The sequence below is a fragment of the Neltuma alba genome, unplaced genomic scaffold (genome assembly GCF_004799145.2).
Source record: "Neltuma alba isolate B1F8T4 unplaced genomic scaffold, ASM479914v2 tig00010984_pilon, whole genome shotgun sequence".
Lineage (NCBI taxonomy): Eukaryota > Viridiplantae > Streptophyta > Magnoliopsida > Fabales > Fabaceae > Neltuma > Neltuma alba.
This window is the reverse complement of record NW_021635745.1, coordinates 14977-38135: the sequence shown is the minus strand read 5'-3', so window position 1 is coordinate 38135 and position 23159 is coordinate 14977. Positions and strand designations below refer to the sequence as shown.

General features: G+C 31.9%; 3 protein-coding genes and 1 long non-coding RNA gene across 4 annotated transcripts; all 4 read left to right on the top strand.

Moving 5' to 3' along the window:
• Positions 1-3299: 3299 nt before the first annotated feature.
• Positions 3300-5824, top strand: LOC114760527 (uncharacterized). Its single transcript, XM_028949784.1, has 3 exons — positions 3300-3489; positions 4286-5026; positions 5674-5824. Exons 1-3 carry the CDS (start codon positions 3361-3363, stop codon positions 5773-5775), a joined length of 972 nt encoding a protein of 323 aa, XP_028805617.1. The 5' UTR covers positions 3300-3360; the 3' UTR covers positions 5776-5824.
• Positions 5825-5833: 9 nt separating this feature from the next.
• Positions 5834-6848, top strand: LOC114760529 (uncharacterized). The gene is made up of 3 exons (XR_003742064.1): positions 5834-5870; positions 5967-6057; positions 6591-6848. It is a non-coding gene; the product is annotated as an uncharacterized LOC114760529 (long non-coding RNA).
• A 2272-nt stretch (positions 6849-9120) lies between these two features.
• On the top strand, positions 9121-10062 carry LOC114760518 (TMV resistance protein N-like). The gene is made up of 2 exons (XM_028949776.1): positions 9121-9128; positions 9567-10062. The coding sequence occupies exons 1-2, from the start codon at positions 9121-9123 to the stop codon at positions 10060-10062; spliced, it is 504 nt and encodes a 167-aa protein (XP_028805609.1).
• A 3228-nt stretch (positions 10063-13290) lies between these two features.
• LOC114760517 (exocyst complex component EXO70E2-like) lies at positions 13291-17030 on the top strand. Its single transcript, XM_028949775.1, has 2 exons — positions 13291-13328; positions 16037-17030. The coding sequence occupies exons 1-2, from the start codon at positions 13291-13293 to the stop codon at positions 17028-17030; spliced, it is 1032 nt and encodes a 343-aa protein (XP_028805608.1).
• Positions 17031-23159: the final 6129 nt, after the last annotated feature.

The window sequence follows — 23159 nt, the reverse complement described above, 5'->3', positions numbered from 1 at the left end:
CATGATTTGATTCGCAAATTAGATTAGACTACTTAATCACTCTCAAATATGTTTAGTGGCATGTAAGATTAAAATTCTTTTAATAAACTACTTAATCACTCTCCCCCAGCACGCCCTCTCTCGATATATATAAAATGATTACATTCCATACAAAATGAATTTTTTTTTCTTGGTAAAAATACAAAATGAATGTTAAATGAAAGTGTACGAGCAGGCTCTTTCCCCATTCCACACAATGAACAATATTTGTACGTTGTTAAACGATGTTACATTTATATAATAATATAATGATAATTTAAAAGAAAATAACAGGTTAATTCTGATTTTATTAAAGCAATAATAATAGTAGTAGGAATCCATATATTTTCATGTAGTATAAAAACTTTGACAAGTTATATTATTTATAAGTCTAATAATACAATTTATTTTTAAAACTTTATGCCATATATGAAGCTCGCGCTAGTTATATATATAACTAACAATGATCGTTAATAATGTTGTTCACATTTTTTAAATTGAGAAAAAAATGCAAGAACAAGAAATTACGTGTTAGTTTTTCCCTCTTGTCATGTGTACAGGCGTGCTAGTTATTCATGCAATTTTTTGCCAGAAAATAAATATCACAAAAGTAATTTTTTTTATCGATATAACAACTAATTATTTTTTAAAAAGATTTTCATATACCAAGTTTTCATATACTTCATTCCATTACTAACCAAGAATCCCTGGCGTAATGCATTACCTTTGTTAAACTCAATTGGGAAATTAATAATACTATCCCATGACATAGGGAACTAGCCATTGATAATTTGGATTTAAATTAGGTTAAGTCTCAATTGGGTCCTAAATAAAGTTCCATTTGGGGAAAAAAGCTCCAATGGATTTGTTTTTCTTAATGCAGAAGACTTCAACTTTCAAGCGGAAGCTTTTATATAAAGGGTGTCATTCAAAAAATATAATTATCACTGGTTATGGATAGACATTTTAACATAGACTAAGTAATCTTTTTGGCCAAAAAGAATTATTGCCCGTCCAGTATTAAGAGTTATTTATCCAATTTGATTAATTTACTGGTAAAAAAATTAAAAAAATAAATAAATTATTTAATTATAATATGTGTGATCTAATCTTTCTAAACTAATTCTGTATAATATTATTAAACAATATATTAGTTTATTAACAATAAAATAAATCAAAATATTATATTTTGGACGAAAAATTAACTATTTTCCCATTTCATGTCTGCCTTAACGGCGCTTCGGTACTCAACTAATTAATGGCATCATCTATGACGTAACAATATCCTCTTGAAACCGGACCATGCCAATTGGGGTTTGAAGGGCTTTCTTCTTTATTATATTAAGATTTGGTTTTAATTGGTAAGGGGGAAAAAACATTTGGTTCTAATATTGTCTCCTTTCACATGTATAAAAAATGAAACTATATTTACTTAAAAAACTGAGTAATTTAACTGATGATTGTTATAATGGATGCATGTAGAAATTTGTATTCCTTGCTTGCAAAAAAATTGCTATCTCTCAAATATAGAGGCTAGATAATTAATTTATAAATATTAAAGAAATTATTTATTTATAATAAATACATGTTAATTTTTCTAATTAGAGTATTCTTTTTAATAATTTGTATTTGATATTACTTTTCTTTAACATATGTAATTAACAAGAAGAGTTCAATAAAAAGTTATAAATTTAAAAGATAAAATGAATTGAAATCCTATATTTAAAATCAAAATAAATTCTTTCACTAATTTTTATATTTAGGACAGGAGGCAGTATTATCTAATTTACAAGGATATGCATGTTATCACATCTTCTCCCTTTGGCCTCTTTATTTATAAAATAAAATAAGAAGCTGAACAGGTATTTTTGTTTCTTTAATTTATATCAAATTTTACTTTGATTTATTAATTTTTATAAATTATATTTTTTAATGAAAATAAAATATCTTTTTTTCTAATTTTAACATAAATACTTTTATTAAAAATATGTTTTATAAAATTAGTATGCGAAACTAAAATATCATATAAAATCAAAGTAGTGGATGTGCTCTTTTACCTGGAAAAAAAAAACAAATTCCATGTGGCACAAAGTATCCTCCATCATTATTATATAGACTATTTTCTTTGAAGTATTGATGATAAAAAATAAACTTCCTAAATTTAGTCTAGTCTAAACCTAAATTCTAAACATCGAATCAATTAACATATTGTTTAAGGAACTAGAATCTATAGTGATACTTTTGATTTCTAGACTCTAGCCATTGAACATGGAGCACGCTTTTGTTTCATCTAACAACATGATACTTGCATATAATATATAACATTCCAATTTTCATAATTTAAATTGCTCCCATTTTCCTTGAGTTAAATTTAAATAATTATAATAAAATATAATAAAAATTAAATAATTTAAATTAAATTCAAACAATCCAAAAGAAATATACGTCTTGAGAATCTACAAGTGAATGGCTTAGTTTCCGATACAAATCTCAGTAATTTTAATAGGGAGCCAATTGGACTGTCATTTTCTTGGACTAGTCTAATGGGGTGGGCCAAGGCCCATATGTAGTGGATCTGAATAAATTCTCAGCGTCTGGCCCATCCAATGTGGATTTTTTAACAAGAGGCCTAAAAATCATCACTCTCGAGTAGAGTGCCCAAGCCAGCACCGGTCATATGCTCTGAAAGTTAAACGACGGCGTTTTTGCCTCTACCATCATGCGGAAAGGTTTCGGAAAATTATGAACACTTGGATTATTGAATATTTTCCCTCCCATTCCGCTTCTCCATCAACTCCAAAACCTGGCTAGTCAAGCTTTGTGTCCAGTTCTGCAAGTGCAAATTCAGGTAATGCTTCTCCTTTTGCCTTCTAGCGAAGGGTTATAGAACTGCAGTGTTTTCGTAAACGATGTGGAATTTTAGCAATGCATGATGATATTCTTCAATTCTTTCATGTCCTCCGGTTCTTCCTGAACTGTGTTGCTGTTGGAGAATGGATCAGAAAACACTGGAAGGAGGGGAACAAAACGTTTTGAATTTTAAGTGTGCGAAGATCCTTCATGGAGCTGATAAATCTATCGCTTGTCAGACTCCAGAGAAGACTAGTGAGCCGTTACCCACCAAACTCAAGGAAGGATCCACACAGCTTCCAGAAACGTGAGCGCCTAATTCTCTTTCAAATTCAGTTCTCATTTCTCACTATTGTTGGTTGGCATGTTGTGCTGCTGCTATTTTCTCTTCGCAGAAAATTCTTGTACAGGGATCTTGGGCAGATAAAGTATATACTTCCTGAAGCCATATGCGTAGAGAAGGTATTAGTGCATGATAATAGAAACTTGTGTATGAAGCCTGATTTGAAGATCACCTTGGTACATGAGGTTGTGCTAGGACACTCTAGTGAAAATACTTATATGGCTCTCCGGCAACTTTTTGTTTTTAGGCTGCTTGAGTTCTTCAATACGCATCCAGAGGTATCATTCCAATATTGTGTTGTTATGGCTTATTGTATTTGTTCTGTCTAAAGCTGTTATGACAACCATAGCAATATTTTGGGATCGTCCTATAGGTCAAACTTATCTGATTTGCTTTTATGTAAATATCAATTTAAATTTTCTTGGTCATGGGGCTGGATTGGTAAACAAAATAGCATGGAATGAGAAGTGTCCGCTATGTCCTTAGATAAAAAAGGTAATAAAAATAAATAATTACTGTAGAGTGACGATAATAGGAGCGTAATAGATATTATGTACTTCTCTGATCCACAATATAATTCCTTTTTCCTTAGTTTGGCTTGGTCCAAAATATAAATCCAGTTTGATAATATTTAGAGCATTTAATATTTGTCTCCCTATTTTCCCCTTCTATACAATTAAACTTTATAAGTAATTAGTCATAATAATTAATCTAGCATTGACTTTTGTCAATGGCATGTTTGGATATCTATTCTTTACATATTTAATATTATAACTACCATTTAACTAATATTTTTTGGTCCATGTGAGGTGCTTAAACCAGTTATATTGTGGCCCAGAGGAGTATCTTGACTTTTTTGTGAATTTCTTTCCTACAATTCACCAAGTGGGGTGTAACTTTTAAATGTAAACCTAGAGAGTTTTGATCCTTTTGTAATAACTCTGTTTGTATGTAGATTACCTTTCTCTATACTGTGAGTTTTGAGTGTGGTTTCGATCTGGTAATTTTTTTTTTTTAAATTCAAAAACAAGTTAATAAATCTTTCTCAGAAGTTTTCTTTACTTTGTGGTCCAGAATACTGATATCCCAGAAGCTACTCTACCAGAACCTTTTCAACAAAGAAATAGCTTGATTTGTGAGGACTTGCCTGTAGATCCTTCTATACTCTCATCATCAACTCCCGATCAAAATCAACATCTATTACAGGAATGTCAGCCATATCCTTTAAAAAGGCATTTCTCAAAGAATAATGCTGTGTCAGAGACAGAAAATAACGTTGTAACAAGTCCAATTGGTCAGTCACATCATTCATCTGATTGCTTGGAAAATGAAGGAGGTGAAGGTGGCAGTGAATGGCAGAAAAAATGTACTACTTCATATTTGAAATCTGATAGCACAAATGATCGGGACATGGAAGAAGGACAGCAGAATGAATCATGTTCTATGGGATTCCAATGTAGTGTTGTTAATACGCCAGCACGTCTGATTTGCTCTCCACAGTCTGTTAGTTGTGGTAGTTATGGAAGCTCTCATCTCAAGATTGCCTCATCCACAGATATGTTAATGACAGAGACACCTGCTCAGTCAACACTTAGAAGATTGGCACCCAGTTCTGATGTTAAACTTAAGATTATGACCACCCAAAATTCAATCTCATGCAATAAGCATGTAAAAAGAGTTCTTTTTTCACATGAAGGTGATTATGATGGTGACAAGTTAGAATCAAGTAGAGATGCTTGTGAAAACATCCCTGAAGATGGTCGAGCATGCACTGAGGATTTTAGTGTTTCTAATTTTGTTGTTCTATTCCAGAAGGTATGCCTTCTGACCCTGCTCCTATTTTTTTAATTCTTCAAGGCATGGTATGCTTCCGAAAATCATTCATAATTCCATGCAATGATTGCTTTTTTTATATACAACAGAAAAGTTGCAAATAAAACTTCTCTATTTAAAATTTTGTAGACTTTACTTTTTAGGTATTATTGAGCGAGCATGTATTCCTTTTCCGTGTTGTTCATAGATGCTGGTATTTTGTTCATTTTGTATCTTGATCTTGTACCTTGGTTGGATTAAAAGAATAAAATAGAGTTCAGTGTTGTTTGAGTTGATCGTCTTCGTGTTATAACAAGAGTGAGGGACATACTAAACAATGGTAGCCCATATTCTATTTTTCTCTGCTTAAAAATATATATAGAAAATGGGGCAGTTGTATAATTCTAAAAGATACATGCATCTCCATTATATTCATTTTCGGCATGGATACATTTTGAAATTTGAATAATGTAGTAAGAGTTTATAATTAACTTAAATGTATTGTCACAGAGGCCATGATTTGATCAAGTTATTGCTCTTGCCCCAAATTATTTTTCCTTTTTGTTTTCTGGTAAATGTTACATCTTTTTTGTGAGTTTTTTGTGGTTTTATATTCTTGTCATTATCTCATATTTGGTTGCTCAGTACAGGTGGTTGAGGTCATTGATTGTTCTCATAAAAATACGAATCATATGGTGGTGCAACAACTGGGCAGCAGATGCCTTCATTGTTGCTTGGCCTTGTTGATGTGATATATTCTATATTTTGTTCCATCAAAAGCTCTCCAATCACAAAAGAGGAGCTCCTGCCAAGATAATAATGAACAGTTTAGATTTTGTTGAGATGAGTATGTATTGATTGTGACTATAACTCAAAGTAGTTTTTAATTGCTTGTTAGTGTCTTAACAATGATGAGTGACTAACTACTTGGTCTTCTCTACAGGAGAAGCTGAAGAGCAGATTAATTTTCTTGAGAAGGTAGTGCCGGATTGGATCTACAAGAAGTTGGGCCCTAGTGGAGATATTATGTACTGGTGAGTCTCTCAATTTGCATCTACTGACCATGGAAACTGAGTGGATTAGATCATTGTCAGATGCCAAAGTAAAATATTTCTTAGCTTTGTGGATTTGTATATTTGAAATTCGGTTTTGATTAAATAAAACTAAATTTTTGTGCGTTGGTTTTGTTAATTCTCATGCATACAAATTATTATGCTTATATGAGTCATGTGGCCAGTATATCGCCCGCAAGGTAGTGGTGCCCTACTAGTCACAAGACTAGGGACGGGCATATCATTAGATTTGCATGTCTTGTACAAACTATAGGTGGCGATGTCTTTTCTTGGTAAAAACATCCCAAGTCAGCATTCTTTGTGTTCCGGTTTGAGTTGTAATGTACTGAAAATGAAGCCATCAATAAAAAATGAAAGGGAAATGAAATTCAAGCTACTATGGGATGCCATGCCACACTAGAAATTTGGTTTTCACTTTTAATGCTGCTATTAGTTTTTCTTTTGAATTTGGGATACTCTACCTCTAGAATGTCCTGACTCTGATGATTTTGCAGTATTAAGGAAGTGCCAGATTTGGAGTCTGTTCGATCAAGGCTATCTAGCAATAGCATTAAGGCTTGAATCATACTCAAGATGGTTCAACAACCTGGGATTAGTGTGCCTTCGTCGTTGCTTGGCCTTGTTGATGTGATATATTCTGTATTTTATGTCAAATGCCCTCCAATCACAAAAGAAGAGTTCCTGAACAAGTAAGGAACGGTTTAAATTCTGCTGAGATTATTATGATTTTGGATAGATGACTCATCCCCATGCTCATGTTCAAATTACACTCCTATTTTCTCCTGTCAACGGCACAAGTCATCTCTAAAAGAATGACTTGGTCCAAACCAATGAAACCATTAGTTATTTGAAAAGTAACTATTACTTATTTGTCAAATTCGTTCCTACAATTGATAACATCTATATTTTGTTGTCTCCTCTGTAATCTTATTTAAATATGGGTAGAGTTGAAATTTTTTTTTTAATTTGAGATAAATTTAATAAGTTAGCTACTATGTTTTGATCTTGACGAATTTTGTGGGCACATCTTTTTTTTTGTGGTCTCCTATGCCATAAATATGCCGTGCTATATATTTGTATATATCAGCTTCATTTTGCAAAATAATAAAAGATAAATTGTAATTTTTTCTATTTTAAACAAAACATTTTTATTTGTTAATAGATACCTTGTAACAAGCAAAACATTGTTAATATTAAAAATATATTTTTAATGAATAAGAATATAAGAAGCACATATAAAAGTTATGCTTTCAATATTGTCCTTGTGCCATTTTCTTTTAGAGGTAAGCATTCGGTTTTTTAGTTTGGTTTTCTATGATACTGAATTAACCAAATAACCGAATATAGTGAATTTTAAATACCAAATTGAAATAGATTAACCAAATTAACTGAAACTAAATTAATTAAAATATTTTGATTCGGTTAACCGATTAATAGAAATATATAAATATAAAAAGTGATTTTAAATTAAAAATAATAATAAAACATATTTACAACCATTAATTAATAAATATTTCATCATTTAATGTGATTTGTTATAATAATATTATTACAACCATATTTATTGAATATAATATATTTAAAGAGTTTATATATACCCACATATATATTTATTATAATAATATTTATTAAATATAAATATATAATATATTTATTTTAGTTTTTTAGTTATAACCGAATTTTTTTTTCCACTCACCGAACCGAATACTGAAACTGAATTGCTAAAAAATAAAAACCAAAATAATTGAAATTAAATTCAGTTTGTTTCGTTTTTCGGTTACGGTTCGGTTTTGCTCACCTCTATTTTTTTTTAAAATTTTTACTAAAAGTTTAATGATAATAAACCTATATATGAATATTTATTAAATTAATTTCTGTTTAACAAATGAACTGTTATATAGGCAATACATGATTGCTTTATTGGAATGTTGGTAAAAAAAAAAATCAATTCATCCTCTTATAATGTATTTATTTATTTTAATTAATACTTTTAAAAGCTTACAAATCTCTTCCAATAACAATCATTATTAACACTTTAAAAAGCTTTCTATCGCTCCCCTAAACGTTTTTGCTTTTGTGCCTCATTGAAACGAAAAATACAGGACCCCACTCATAATCACATCGTTGATGGGTGGGAGAGATGATGATGGCACCACATTCATGCACAATGAAACAAGCGTAAAACTAAAATGTTACTCAGTTTGCTTCTGTTTTAGGTCCGCAAAAACAGATTTGAACACAATAAGTTACACAAAAAGATCAGTTTCATATTGACCTTTCATTTCGCGTTGGCTAGCTCATCAGGTCGTCAGCCGACTCACTCAAAGTTATTCATTTACATTACTAACTCTACTCATTAATATAAAAACTAGATAATTAATTTACAAATATTAAAAAAATTAGTTTAGTTATTTGTAACAAATTTGAAGACTAGTTTGTATTTGCTTATCTTAAGTGCCTATAATTATTTTTATGTAAACTGAGATAAAATTCCTTTCATATACTTATCTCTTATTTGATAAATCATGATTGAAAAGCTACTTTTAATACCATGATTCCAAACAAACTTTGAATTGGTTTTTATAAATTATCATCTTTAATCATGTACATTTGAGCTGCTTTTTAATTGAGAGTTTTTTATTATGTGCAATCAATAAAAATAATATAAACAAAACTATACATTTTGAAGACAAAATAAATTAAAGTTTTATATTTAAAACCAAATGAATTTCTTGTTTAGATTCTATATTTAGTACGTGAGCTACTAACAATCTTAATGTTTAGGGATGGACCTACTGGCTGATGGCCTAGTAGAAAAATATCCAAAGACTTAATTATAAATTGGAAAAAAATATAAGAAATTTGTATGTTAATTTACTCCCTCCCCTTGTATATCTGAAATATAAACAACCAAATTATGTGGAGTAGTTAGTTCGTTTGCTTTGATGTGTGTCAGCGTTTTGCATTTCGTTGTTCTGCAGTGTCCCTTTCCTTTCCACGAAGCCACTAAATGACAGTGAAATAATGACGAAGTTTTAGTCCTAGTCCGTTCCCACGCTGGTCGAAAAAGAAAAAAGTCTGTTCCCACGGCCTTCCATTGTCACATCAAATTGCTGCTCCATCTTCCAGCCTTCCTTCCCAGTCCTTCGACAAATCCACTGTATTATTACACGTGGCCTCATGAGATAGGAACTAATTGCACTATTGGTATTCTTACATTTTCCCCTTTGACTAAAAAAACAATCTCTTCTGAAAGCCAATGAAATCTTATCTCGGTCATTTTCTCATATTTCTTTCAAGTTTCTACAAAGCCATTTACTAAATGAAAGGAATATATATATAGCTTAGCTTCAATTGGAATTCTGTTCTTTTCCATAATTACATCAAAGTGATATTCGATCTTCCGATCCTAGTCCTTTGCTATCTCTTTTTGCTCACTTCTTTCTTGGGCTCTTGCTGATTACTTACAGATGGACGTATGATGTGTTCCTTAGCTTTCGAGGCGAGGATACTCACTTGAATTTCGTCGGCGATCTCTACAATTCTCTGCATGATCTCTACAATTCTCTGCATCAAAGCGGAATCCATGCCTTCATCAATGATGAATCCCTAAAAGCTGAGGAAGAGATCAAAGCGTCTCTTTTAAAAGCCATACGAGAATCCAAAATATCGATAATAGTTTTTTCTGAGAACTACGCTTCATTAACGTTCTGTTTGGATGAACTTACTAAGATTGTAGAGTGCTTCAAAAGAGAAGGTCGGTTGGTGTATCCGGCATTCTATTACGCGGATCCTTCAGAGGTGAGACATCAGAGAGGTAGCTATGGAGAATCATTGCTTTACCTGCAGAAAAGATCGGAGACGGAGGAGTATAAGCTGCAAAAGTGGAGGTTGGCTTTGTCTCCAACAGCTAACTTGTCTGGGTGGCATCTCAAACCTGGATATTTACGTCCTTGCCTTTTCTGACTTTTCATGTTATATTTTTATTACTTTAATATTAGTTTTTATATTTATTTTTAACGAATCAGTGCTCTCTTTTATTAAATACCCATGCAACAATTACCCTAAAAATTGACTTTTAATAAAGAAAAAATTCAGCACTTTCCTCTCCCCCCCATTTTATAAGAAACAATTAATATATCTTATTATATTTATAAAAAAATATTAAATTTTATTGAATTTTCTTTAAAATTTAGTAAATTTTAAACTTTTCTTTTATTTAAAAAATAAAAAACGCCATCGTCATTTAAGGGGGAAATAAGTAGCCCCCGTCAGCACCCACAAAAAATGAATTATTCCGAAGGAAGGTGAGTCCCATACGTATCACGTCTCAAATTTTAATATTGCCTCTGGACCTCTAAATCCACTTGTTATTTTTTCATATTAAAATTAGAAAGAATAATTTATTATTTCAGAATATCTTATATATTATCACATAAGTTAAAATTTTAAAAATAATATATTCTACTTTAGAATTTATTATTAAAAAGTTAATAAATTATATTGTTTATAATTTTTAGTACTCGCAAAAATAATAAATTATAAACATAATCTTAAGTTGCTATTAAAATCATTTCTATTACATAGGGACACATGGGAATAATAAATTTTGGAACAAGATGTCTGGTTTAACTTTTTAATACATACGGGAGTAACAAATTAAATCAACAAGTTGTACAAATCATACTTTGCACGGAGTAATTTTTTTTTCAATAAAACAAACTGTTATTTACATTTTCAATATACCCATGATTAAGAAATTTAAAATAAAATGAGTCGTTATTCATACTCTTTTTATGCGTTTGGTAGTAAATTGTAAATTAGAGTATCTTGCTGTTTACATTTTAATTTATGTGAGAATATAAAGATGAAATCCATATCCAAGCGACACCTCACATATATATTTTAGACAAAAGTATGTCTTTAATCATTTGATTTCACATAACTACATAAGGTTTCTTTCGCTTTTATCTTTTAGTTTTATTATAAGGTATTTTTTGGGTTCCTCCATCCATAAGGTTGTTAATATAAAAGATGCTAATATTAAAATTTAAAATATTGATAAAGTATTTTTGAGTACTGATATACTAAGTTTAATTTTCAAAAGACTAATATGCAGGTTTGGTGGATTAAAAACAATACTTTATAAAATTAAAAAAATCAAATCAAAATTTCATATACATTAAAGGGTTAATTAAAAGTGCACTTCTGCCTATATTTTATTTCACTCCGTAACTTGGGATATCTCTGCTCGTGGTTTGATTGCGTTGGTTTGGAAACAGTTAAAAATTACATAATACTCCCTCCAATCCTATATATAAGATATCATTTGTAAACTATAAATGAGGTCTTATAATTAGGAGTAGCACTTTCTATCCCTAATATAAAAACTAGTTAAAAATTTAATTTGATTCTAAATATAAAATCCTAATTCACTTTGTCCTGAATACTTATCCTTTTCCTCCTAAGTAATCCTTATCTTGATTGCATATGTCAAAGAGTTTTCATTAAGAGTTACTTCCAATACATATAATTAACAAGAATATTTTAGAAAAAAATAACCATCTATTACAAATAATTAACTTAATTAATTTTATTAATATTCACAAATTAGTTCTATAACTTTTATATTAAGAATCAGAAATAATATGTCCAAACAAGCACCGAACAAATGATAATTTTTGTCATGGGCAGGATGGCAAAAGAACAAGAATATATTAGAAGGATCACTTGTGAAATCTCTACAAAGATCAATCGCACACCGTTACATGTCACCAATCATCCAGTTGGACTTGTGCCTCGGGTCCAACAAGTGATGTCACCTCTAGATATTTGGTCCAATAAAGAAGTCAAAATGGTTGGAATTTGTGGCATTGGCGGATTAGGTAAATCGACAATTGCAAGGACAATTTATAACTCAATCGCTGATCATTTTGAAGGTTTATGTTTTCTTTCTAATGTTAGAAAAACCTCTAACAAGCATGGCTTGCTGTATCTTCAAGAGATATTACTTTACAAATTAGTCATGGAAAAAGATCGTAAATTGGGAGATTCCTATGAAGGAATTTCTATTATAGAACATAGGCTTCATCAAAAGAAGATCTTTTTAGTTATTGATGATGTTGACAAATTGGAGCGATTACAGGCTCTAGTGAGAAGATGTGATTGGTTTGATTCTAGAAGTAGAATCATAATTACAACTAGAAATAAGCATTTGTTAGCATGTCATGGGATTAAAAGAATTTATAACGTCAGGGAACGGAATGATGAAGAAGCTCTTCAGCTGTTTAGTTGGAATGCCCTGAAAAAAGAAAATATAGATTCTAGTTACCTTGATATTTCAAATACTGTAATACTTTATTCATGTAGCCTTCTACTGGCCTTGGAAGTAATTGGCATTGATTTATGTGGCAAAAGGATTCATGAATGGAAATATACATATGATAAATACCAAAGAATACCAAATAAACAAGTTTTTGAAGTCTTGAAATTAAGCTTTGACGCTTTAGAGGATAAAGAGAAGGAGATGTTCCTTGACTTGGCATGTTTTTTCAAAGGTGAAAAATTAGATGTCATAAAAACATTGCTTAGTTTCCAAGGAGTTCATCCTGAGTATATTATTGGAGCACTTATGGATAAATCCCTTGTGAAGATTGAAGAAAATCATGTGACTATTCATGACATGATAGAAGAGATGGGCAAAAAAATTGTTAGGAAAAAGTCACCAAAAGAGCCTAGAAAACGAGATAGATTGTGGTTCTATGACTACATTCTCCATGTTTTACTAGAAAACATAGTAAGATTGTTTTATATGATGTTGTTTTTTTAAAACCTTTCCTTATATGAGTTGTATAAATCATATAATGACATTTATTATGTTTTCGTTCTATTTTTATAGGGATTCGATGAGATTGAAGTTATAATTCTAGACTTACCTGAAGATAAAGAAGTTCAATGAAGTGGAAAGGCATTTAAGCACATGAAAAAGGTCAAAATGCTTTTGATAAAAAATGCAAGCTTTTCTAGAAGTCCTGAATACCTCCCAAACACCTTAAGGTTGTGTTTGGTAGGAAATATTGAAAATTAAGGATTGAGATTGTGATTGAAAAAAATCTATTAAAAGAGTCTTTAGTATAAGAAATTGCTCATTATATGGGATTAGTCAAACCTATATGTGTGGAATTGGGGAATACCATGGGGAGAAGTGGTATTCCTCAATCCCACTTCTATAGGTTTGTCGAATCCCATGCAATAAGCAATTACTCATATTAAATATTATTTTAATGATTTTTTTCAATTGCAATCATAATCTCTATATTTTATTTTCAATACTTGCTTACCAAACGGGACATAAGTGTATTAGAATGGAAGGGGTATCCTTCTAAATTTTTGCCATCTAATTTTCACCCAATAAGGCTCATCCGTCTTGACTTGTCCAATAGTTCCATTAAATTACTCCAACCACTTAATAAGATATGCATATAATGTATTAGGACAAGCTTTTTTTTTTTCCCTTTTGATTTTAAGAATAAATTTTTCTTTATTTTGTAGAAGTTCAAGAGTCTAAGTTGCATGAATTTTAGAAATTGCAAGTTGTTAAGACAAATACCAGATTTGTTAGGAGTTTCCAATTTGATGGAATTGTGGCTTGATAATTGTACAAACTTAACTAAAATCCATGATTCAGTTGGACTTTTGGATAAGCTTAGAGAATTTAGTGCTATGCGATGCAAAAACTTGAGGATCTTACCAATTGTATTAAATTGGCATCTCTCGAACATCTCAACCTTTATGAGTGTTTAAGTCTTCGAAGATTACTAGAAATATTAGACGAAATGAGGAAAATAAGAGCAATTGATTTGGATAAGACAACCATAGAAGAATTGCCATCGTCCATTTGCAATCTGATTGGGCTTGAAAGCTTAAACATGGATGATTGTCATAACCTTAAACAGTTGCCAGTTGTCGTTTGTATGATGCCAAACCTATGGACAATAACAACAAACATTTGTGAAGAGTTGAGACATTTTAAGATGCATGAAAGTGAAAGAGAAGCATGCTTACACTGCTCGGCCATGTCGATGAAATTGGAACATGTTTGCTTCTCAAATTGTAATTTGTCAAATGGTTCTCTTGACTTTTGTCTCTCTTACTTCCCTAATTTGATACAGTTAGATCTAAGTTATAATAGTTTCACAACTCTTCCTGCATCCATCAAAGAGTGTCACCATTTGAAGTATCTTTCCTTAGATAATTGCAATATGCTTCAACATATTGAAGGGATGCCAAAAAAAGCTAGAAAAATTCAGTGCCTTGCATTGCACATTATTGAGTGAGACGTCAAGAAGGATGTTATTGAATTAGGTCTCCATTTCTTTTCTTTTTTTGTTTTTCCTATTTATAAATGATCAATTTTTTATGATTGTTAATCCTTCTCAGGCAATTCACCAATATCCAGGGAAAAAAGACTTCATTTTGCAAGGAAAAAATATCCCAGAATGGCTTGACAAATATAGTTGTGGAAATTCATTGTCTTTTTGGGTTCATAATGAGTTGCTAAATATTTATATATGGATCATTGTAAAAGATGACCAACTTTCTCTGTGCGATTGTAAATTTTCTGTACGTGTCAATGACATTGTACAAGAAATTTCTTCTGGATGGTTTTCACTTTCAACAATGAAGAGATATCACATATATCTTAGTGATTTGCAAAGCATAGTTCGCAAGCTTCAACTCTCCCTCATGGATAAATGGAATCATGTCAATGTTTCCATTGAGAACAAAACACAAAAAGTAAGAAGCAAGAAGGAAGTTTATTTTGCAATTCACAAGTACAGGCAAGGAAATAATGTTGAGAATATCAAGTTCATGAACCCTAAAGCATGCATAGATTATTATCCATGGAAACTAATTCAACAACCAGAAGATTTGGAGCAATTGAAAGATGCTATGAATCAAGACTCAAAATCAACTAATTATGTAGAATTAACCTAGAACAACATAAGTTATCAAGGTATCCATTGTCCTTTTTTTTGTGCGCTTCCATTGATATTCTATCCCTTTATATATGAGCTACTATGCATGTTAGCTTTGCATTTAACCCATATATTTTGGCTTTATCATGATCAGTGTTTTCTTGTATGATGTCCCATATAGTTTAATACAAGATTTATCTGTTATGATGATATAAGAAATATCAAACTCCTCCCCTGGTTGTTGGCAAACCTATAGATGATGGTTGTAATTTGCATATATCTTGTGTATGATATATTTTCATTGTGGCAGATATTGGCCCAAACTTTTGTTGTATCTCCAAATTAAGTGAAAGGAAGGACGGGTGAGATAACTTGATCTGAAGTAAGCATAATGCTATCCTGAGAAAAATAAGGAGATGGAAGGAAGATCAATCCATGATTTTAAAGTTAAAAGATTTGACTAATGTGGTTGTGGCGGCTAACCAATTGATTGAATTGTTGGAGAGTATGCTGCATTTGAACATAGAAGAGCAAGGGTACAATTTTGTGTTGATGGATCTCAAAATTCTAACTGATAAGGCACGACTTAAGGATGAGTTCAAGCAATTCCTAATTCAAAATAGGCATCCTTTTGATCATAAATCTACCCCCTTCTAGTCCAATGAATTAAAGGACACAATTGGTGAAGGTGGTTTCAGCAAAGCATCAGAAAAGCATATCTTGGATTTAGTCCGTCCAAAACTGCTCCAACATATTAAATGTATTGCAAGCTTAATGTTTGTGTTAGACTATAGTTGAGAATGTTACCATGCCTACAAAAATGTTCGAAGACACGCCTTAAATGAATGTCTGCTTCATCTTGAAAGAGAAAGATTGAGCATTGAAAATGTTTCAAAAAGGGAATGAGATAGTTTGAACTCCAAAATCAAAGGATGGATTTATCAAGTGAAAATATTTGTCAGGGTGTATATTGCAAGTGAGAAGTGGCTTAGTGAGCAGATTTTTGGAGACACTGAGGCCAGTTTGATTTGTTTTGTTGGTGCATTAAAGGCTTTGATATTGTGGTTTCTAGAATTTTGTGAAGCTATATCTGTTGGCCCTCACAATCCTAAGGGAATAGTTCGTTTTCTTGACATGTACCAAGTTCTGGCAGATCTAATACCAGACCTAGATACCTTGTATTCAGGTGAGGTTGGTTCTTCAGTTAGAATCAAGAGTAACGTGGTTCTAAACAAATTAGGCGCTTGTGTGGGGTCAATATTTCTTGCATTTAAAAATGCCATTGCATCAAATCCATCTCGATCTCCTTTCCCAAGTGGTGGAATTCATCCCTTAACCTATTATGTCATGAACTATATTAGTTATTTCTTGGACTACAATAGCACCCTTAATATACTGAATGGTGAAGAGGAATTAGAGTATGATATTTCACTGTACCACTCAATGAGCCATGACACATCACAAGTTAGTGACATCCTGGGATCTTCCCACAATAGTGTTTCCTCAGTCACAATTCATTTTCGATCAGTCACTTCAATCTTGGAATTAAAGCTTGAGAAAAAGTCCAAGTTACATAAGGAAGCTGCTTGTCAACACCTGTTCTTAATCACCAATATGCATTATATGGCTCAAAGGGTTCAAGAATCTCAATTGAAGCATATTTTTGGAGATGAATGGATTCAAAAGCACGTCTACAAGTACCAACAGCATGCATGGAACTACGAGCAAGCTAGTTGGAGTTCAGTTTTCTCTTTGCTTAAGGATGAGAGAATTCAATTATCTATGTTGCCTAATCTTCTCAAGACGAGATTGCGGAACTTCTACATTGTCTTTGAAGATATTTACAAGATCCAAACTGCTTGGGTGATCCCAGATCATTTACTGCGTGAGGGCACAGATCTTTATATCCCAAAAGCTAATTCATGCTTATTAGGCATTCTTAAGGAAGTATTATAATTATGTAGGTGACAAACACATTAAATACAATGTTTGCAATATTGAAACTTCCCTTTTGGATTTCTTTGGGGGATCCCATAAGTCATGGCCACATTCCAAAAGGTTTGCCTGACCCTGCTTCTATTTGAATTCTTCTACTCATGGTATACTTGTGAAAATCATTCTTACTTCCATGTTAATGCTGCCTTTTTAATATGCAACATAAACTTGGGAAATAAAACCTTTTTTTGGTTTTAAGATTGTAGATTTGACTTTGTAGGTATTATTGAACAAGCGTATTCCTCTTTGTTGTTGTTCATTTTGGATCTTGATCTTGGTTCATCTTAAACCCAATCTACGACCAATCTATGACCTTAATTGGTCGTTGACTATAAAGTTGTGCTCGATTTCATCATCTTTGTATTATAACAAGAGTGAGGCTCGCGGAGGATAGAGCTCGTCATACCGGCCTACCTTTTCGTTTGATTTAATTTGTTCATTTTACTTTATAACCAATAAGTTTTATGGAGAATAATTTTAATATTTTATAAGAAATAACTAATTTTTACTAAATTCATTATTTAATGTAAAGTTATTATTAGGTGCTTAGGGATAAGCACAACCGAACCGAAACCGATAACCGAATCAAACTGAATGTATTTTCGGTTTTTCGGTTCGGTTAATGCGGTGTTCGGTTTCAGTTCGGTTTTTATTTTTATTCAATTTCGGTTTTCGGTTCGGTTTATTAAAAAAATTCAGTTTTAAACCGAAAAACTGAAATATGTGTGTGTATATATTTTTTGACCAAGGTATATAATATGACACTAAGTTAGCAATAAACTAATAGGTCCAATTTGGTAAAAAAGAACTAATAGGCCTAAAGTATACTTCTAAATCCAGCCCAATATATCTCAAACCTTAACCTAATGTAAGATAGCTCATCATCTCTCATTCTCTGTAGCCGCAGCCCGCAGCCTCCTTCCCAGCGTCCTCTCAGCTTCAAAAGGTCAAAAACAATACCATCATCTTCTTGCTCATTGATCTCAGGTAGAATGCCCTCTCCCTCACACTCTCTTACTCTTCATTGCTGCCCTCTCCTTCACACTTCTTCATTGCTATCACAGTAGCGCCTCTCTCTCTCTCTCTCTAAAAACAATATATTGATGCTTTTGCTCTTCTTCTTTGCGGTGTCTCTACTTACTGCTTCATCACCTTTTTCTTCTCCATTTCATTTTCACATTGACGCTTCTGTTCTTCTCTATAGTCTTTGCTACTGTGATTGTGCTTACCGCTTCATCTCCCTCACACTTGGGATTTTATGGCGGGTTTAAACAGAGGAAAAAGTCAATAGCATTAACTGAATGAACCGACCGAACCAAATCAAGATATTTCAGTTCGGTTTCTATTCGATTAGTGATAGAACTTCGGTTTGGTTCGGTGCCTAAAAATATTCTAATTCAGTAATCGGTTACTTTGGTTTCTAGACCGAACCGAACTGAATATCTGATTGCACACCCCTGGGTGCTTATATATCGTAGAGATGTGACAGAGTAAAAGATAAATGGTACTAATAACATATTAGAAGGGGAAAATTGGAGATGAATTTCCTGCTTAGGAAATTAATTGACAAATGATCTCTAACGATTTTGCACAGCTTATAACTTTTCTTGTGTGCAATTGTCTTTGTTTGTGAGACATTTTTCCTTTATGCAACTGATTTTTTTTTTTTTTGTGGAATCTATTTTCTCTATATGCAGATTAATCCTAATGTTTTGTGCAAACCATTTTCTTTTCACACAACTTAACTTTTCTTGCGTGTAACTTATTTTCCTAATACAATCCATCATAAGGACCATTGACTAATAACTTTGAGGGATTTATCCCCAATTTTTCCTAAAATATGTAATTAATTAGATGTGTGGCTGTTAGATAGAACGAAAATGATACTGGAGTAAAAAAAGACGCACATCTAAAAGCAATACTATTACTAATTTGACTGACATTTTCTTTTACATTTTTTACGACGACCACGATAATACAAGGCACAGGACTTGGGATGGGGTTAGCATTAGATTAATCAAGATCTCTTTATTAATGACTTACTGGAAGAATTGATCTAGGATAAAGTACAACAATATTGCGTGACTCTTGTAGTCGACTTTACTTAACATGTTAAAATTGTTGTTGTTGTTGTAGTATTAGCTACTACTATAGATGCTTTTGTCATTAAATTAAACAATAATTTTTGTTGCATAATTTGAGTTGTAATAAATTGAAAATATTTTGTTAATAAAATATACTATCTTCCGTTCTTAATATAAGAGCTTATTTAATTTTTATTTTGGTCCTAAATATAAGACCTAAATCTATTTTGTCGCTTATATTTATCTATTTTTCTAAGGTAGTCCTTGGAATAATAATAATTCTAACTAATATATTTGATTAGTAAAGACATTTTAAGAAAGATAATACATATTTATTATAAATAATTAACTTAACTAGTTTTCTCAATCTACTAAAATTAGTCACTTATCTGTTATATTGAGGAATGAGGATCAAAGGTATTAAAAGGCAAATGAAGCCTTCACAAAATTCTATAGAGATAATTCGAACTAATAATCAAGAATAATGGGGGTATGTGGTAGAGTTAGTTTCCTAAACTATGCTGGACCGTTGAAAGCAATGAATGGTGAATAATTGGGTATGATTACAAATAATCCAAATAAATTGAATTTGTAACTCGACAGTAATAAGACTAAACTTGATACAATTAAGATTTCAAGTCAATTCATTTTCCCCATGTTTGAGTGTCTGACTCTTCTTCACTTTCCCATTTCTTTCTTCGGAGCCATTAACACGGAGAGAGAGAAAGAGGGGCAAAAGATTTGTCTGATATATTCCATCCCTATCTTTTTATAAATAATAACTATCATTTTTTAAAAAGTTATTTTAAATTTTATAACAAATTTCTCATTTTATCCTGATTAATTACTTATTTTAACACTCAACATATTTATTATCTCATTTTCTAAACTATCATATTTTCATAACACATTCTCTCTTTTCTATAATTTTTTTTATTATAATAATTTTTTTATTCTTTCCTTATACTTTTTTTCCCTATAAATAAGGACATCTAAGAAAAAGAACTTTTATTTATATATATTTATTGTTTTTAATTAATATTTTGATTACATAATGAGTTTTAATGTTTTTTATAAAAAGAGACAGAGAAAGTAATGAGTAATACAAGTATTCACATACATTGAGAGTCCAAGCACCCCAAATCATGGTTTAGGAAAAATACCAGCCAAACAGCTTCTGAAAAAAAATGAAACCATGGTTTGGGGGCAAACCATGGTTTTATCAGAAGCAACTCTGATCTGCTTCTCGGCTCCAGTTACTGAAAGCGCATGGTGGGCCCCTCAATAGATGACCGAATAGCCCCGTCTCCAATTATCAGAAGCAGTCGTCCAGTGGTTCATTCCTCTCCTCAATTATCAGATGACCAAATAATTGCTCTTCCTCTCCTCTTTTACGCTTTCTTCCCTAGTCGGTCTAGTGTTTCATTCCTTAGTCGTCCACGGTCTTCCTTTCCTCTTTCACAAAACGAGTCGTCGCCAGTGAAGAAGTTGCCGTCCAGCCACGGTTTGAAGGTGCCGGTGAGAGAAATCGCAGCTCTGCGAAAGAAGATCGCAGCTATCAGTTGTGAGTTCCAGCGTTCAGGTTCGGTGTGAAGCATTCGGCGGTGGTCGGTGTTCCTTGGCTCAGATCCGGCGCTCAGGTAAGGTGGCTCAGATCCGGCGTTTTGTTCTTCTCCATGGCGTCGAAATAGTCCCTGCTCTTATCCTCTGCTACTCGATGCCTTTGGAGTTTTCATGCTCTTTTGTTAATTTCAGTGTCAATTAGCTCAATTTTCGTTTCTGTTCGCTCTATTTCTGGATATTCTTTGTTCTTTGTCTATTTCTGGACATTCTTCGTTGTTTATGCCTCATGTCTCTACTGCTGGGTCTTGCGACTTGAAGGGAATGACTCTGGGTTTTTCTTACATTCGAGATTTCTTTCTTTAGCGTTTCCATTATGTTTCGAGTTGTAATAATCAGTAAAAACCATGGCTTTAGATGCTGAAATAAAACTTTTGTGCTGGAGCAGTACTGCAAGCCCTGTGCCTCACAGGATTCACATATAAGCTCAATTAATAATTCAGATTCTGCTATTTTGCTCAGAAACAAAGGAGAATTTGTTGGATTTTTGTCCATCATAATACATTCCCTTTAGGTTCAAAAGTTTACTATTTTTGGTGTACATGAATGTTAGGCTGGTGGATTGGACACGCTCACTCATAACAGCTTAGCAGCATATAGATCTGCAAATCAGCAGGCAGTGCAAATTCCATTTACTCCAGTAAGACACATCCCTCGAGCGCCGGCCGTCCAAATCAACGTCGTGGCTCAACAGGAAGCAAATCCATTTGAAGTGCAAATACCATTTGATCCATCGAGCGACATCCCTCAAATGGCAGATATGGCTCAACCACAAGCGAATCCATTTGATCATTACACGCCCTATTATCAGTCTCATCAGCAACATGATGTGTGGATGAATCTAGTCAATCCCTTTGCTCATACGGCGTATCCTGGGAATCCTGTTTCACAACCACAGGTCATTCATGGAGCGTTTCATCAAGAAGCTAACATCAGCCGAAATTGGAAGCATCCTCCAAGGGAATAATCGGTATCGATATATATAATGCAGAAAATAGAAGCAGAGAGAAAGTAGTAATTAAAACATACTGGAGTGAAAATAATACGCAGTTATGTATAATGGCCATGGACCTTGATGAGAATGAACTATGTTGATGTATTGTGGATCCATAGAATGAATAATGGAATTATTCAGTGAATTGTCTCTGTCACTGGATTGTTGTGAACTTGCTGATTTGGGATTTGATTTTCTGAAGCGCCAGAAACCCCGTCGTCATATGTATGAAAGTATTGATTTGGCAGGTTAAAATGATATGGTTCAAACTTTGTAAATCATTTAATTATATATTTTTATCTTTCTCTGTTATATATGAATAGATCATTTATATATTGGGCTCGGAGTTTTGTGTACGTAAAAATTTATAAAGTACAAAACATAACAATAATATGATTATAGTACAAAACATAAATTAACAAAAAAAATTAAAAAAAAATATGATTACATAAATTAACAATTAATTAATTAATTATATTAAACATCAGAGGTTATTATACATGTAGTATGCTATTACAAAAAATAGTTGTGAAAAAATGTTATGAAATTTCATGTTTAAAATCTTTAAAGAAAATTAATATTTTTCTGTTAGCAAAAAAAAAATTCATTTTTCTATAAACATATTTAATATTATGTTTTATAAATATATATACACATATTAATTATGTATTAATTATATTATCTTATATATTATTAATTATGTTAGTAAAAATTATTTCATTAACAATTTTATTTCTTTAAATCAAAATATATCATAAAATCTATCCCTTATATAATTATCATATTAATTTATATCCTTTTTGGTAATTTTCACATGTAAAAAGTGCTTCTGGTAATAACTATCCAAACATTCTCACTTCTCAGAATTACTTTTTCACAAAATCTATTCTCCACAGAATCTATTCTCCACAGAGGAGGTGTTTGGATAGAAACCAAACCATGGTTTCAGAAGTACTTTTACGGATTACGAAGTAAATATGTGGAGGAGGTTATCTCGTTTTGCGGAAAAGTGCTTCTGAAACCTAGGTTTTGGTTTTGCCAAACACCACCAGAATCTATTCTCCAGAAGCTATTTTCTAAACCACGATTTGGTTTCATCCAAACATACCCTGAGTCACGTGATGGTGTTAGCCAATTTACAGCTGTACACTAAATCTAGCTAATCTATTATTTACATAATTGAAGGAGTGTTTAATTTGATGAAAATCAAACTATAAATTTAAAAATAATTATATGATGTATGAAGTAAATATATAAAAAAAGTTTGTCTTAATTTATAAAAAGATATTTTTTAAAAGTATTTTTGGGTGTTCTTAAACACCTATTTAGGCTGTTGGCCATTAAAGGGGTGTTTGACAATAAAAAAAATATTTTTTTATAAATTGAGATAAA

Excerpts from the sequence above, each read along its gene's own strand:
- LOC114760527 (XM_028949784.1), top strand. The coding sequence starts at position 3,361 with ATGAAGCCTGATTTGAAGATCACCTTGGTACATGAGGTTGTGCTAGGA. Across the intron at positions 3,490-4,285 it reads TCTTCAATACGCATCCAGAG|AATACTGATATCCCAGAAGC; the intron begins GTATCATTCCAA and ends TTTGTGGTCCAG. Across the intron at positions 5,027-5,673 it reads TTGTTGTTCTATTCCAGAAG|GTGGTTGAGGTCATTGATTG; the intron begins GTATGCCTTCTG and ends TGCTCAGTACAG.
- LOC114760517 (XM_028949775.1), top strand. The coding sequence starts at position 13,291 with ATGGGGAGAAGTGGTATTCCTCAATCCCACTTCTATAG. Across the intron at positions 13,329-16,036 it reads CCTCAATCCCACTTCTATAG|GGTGTATATTGCAAGTGAGA; the intron begins GTTTGTCGAATC and ends AATATTTGTCAG.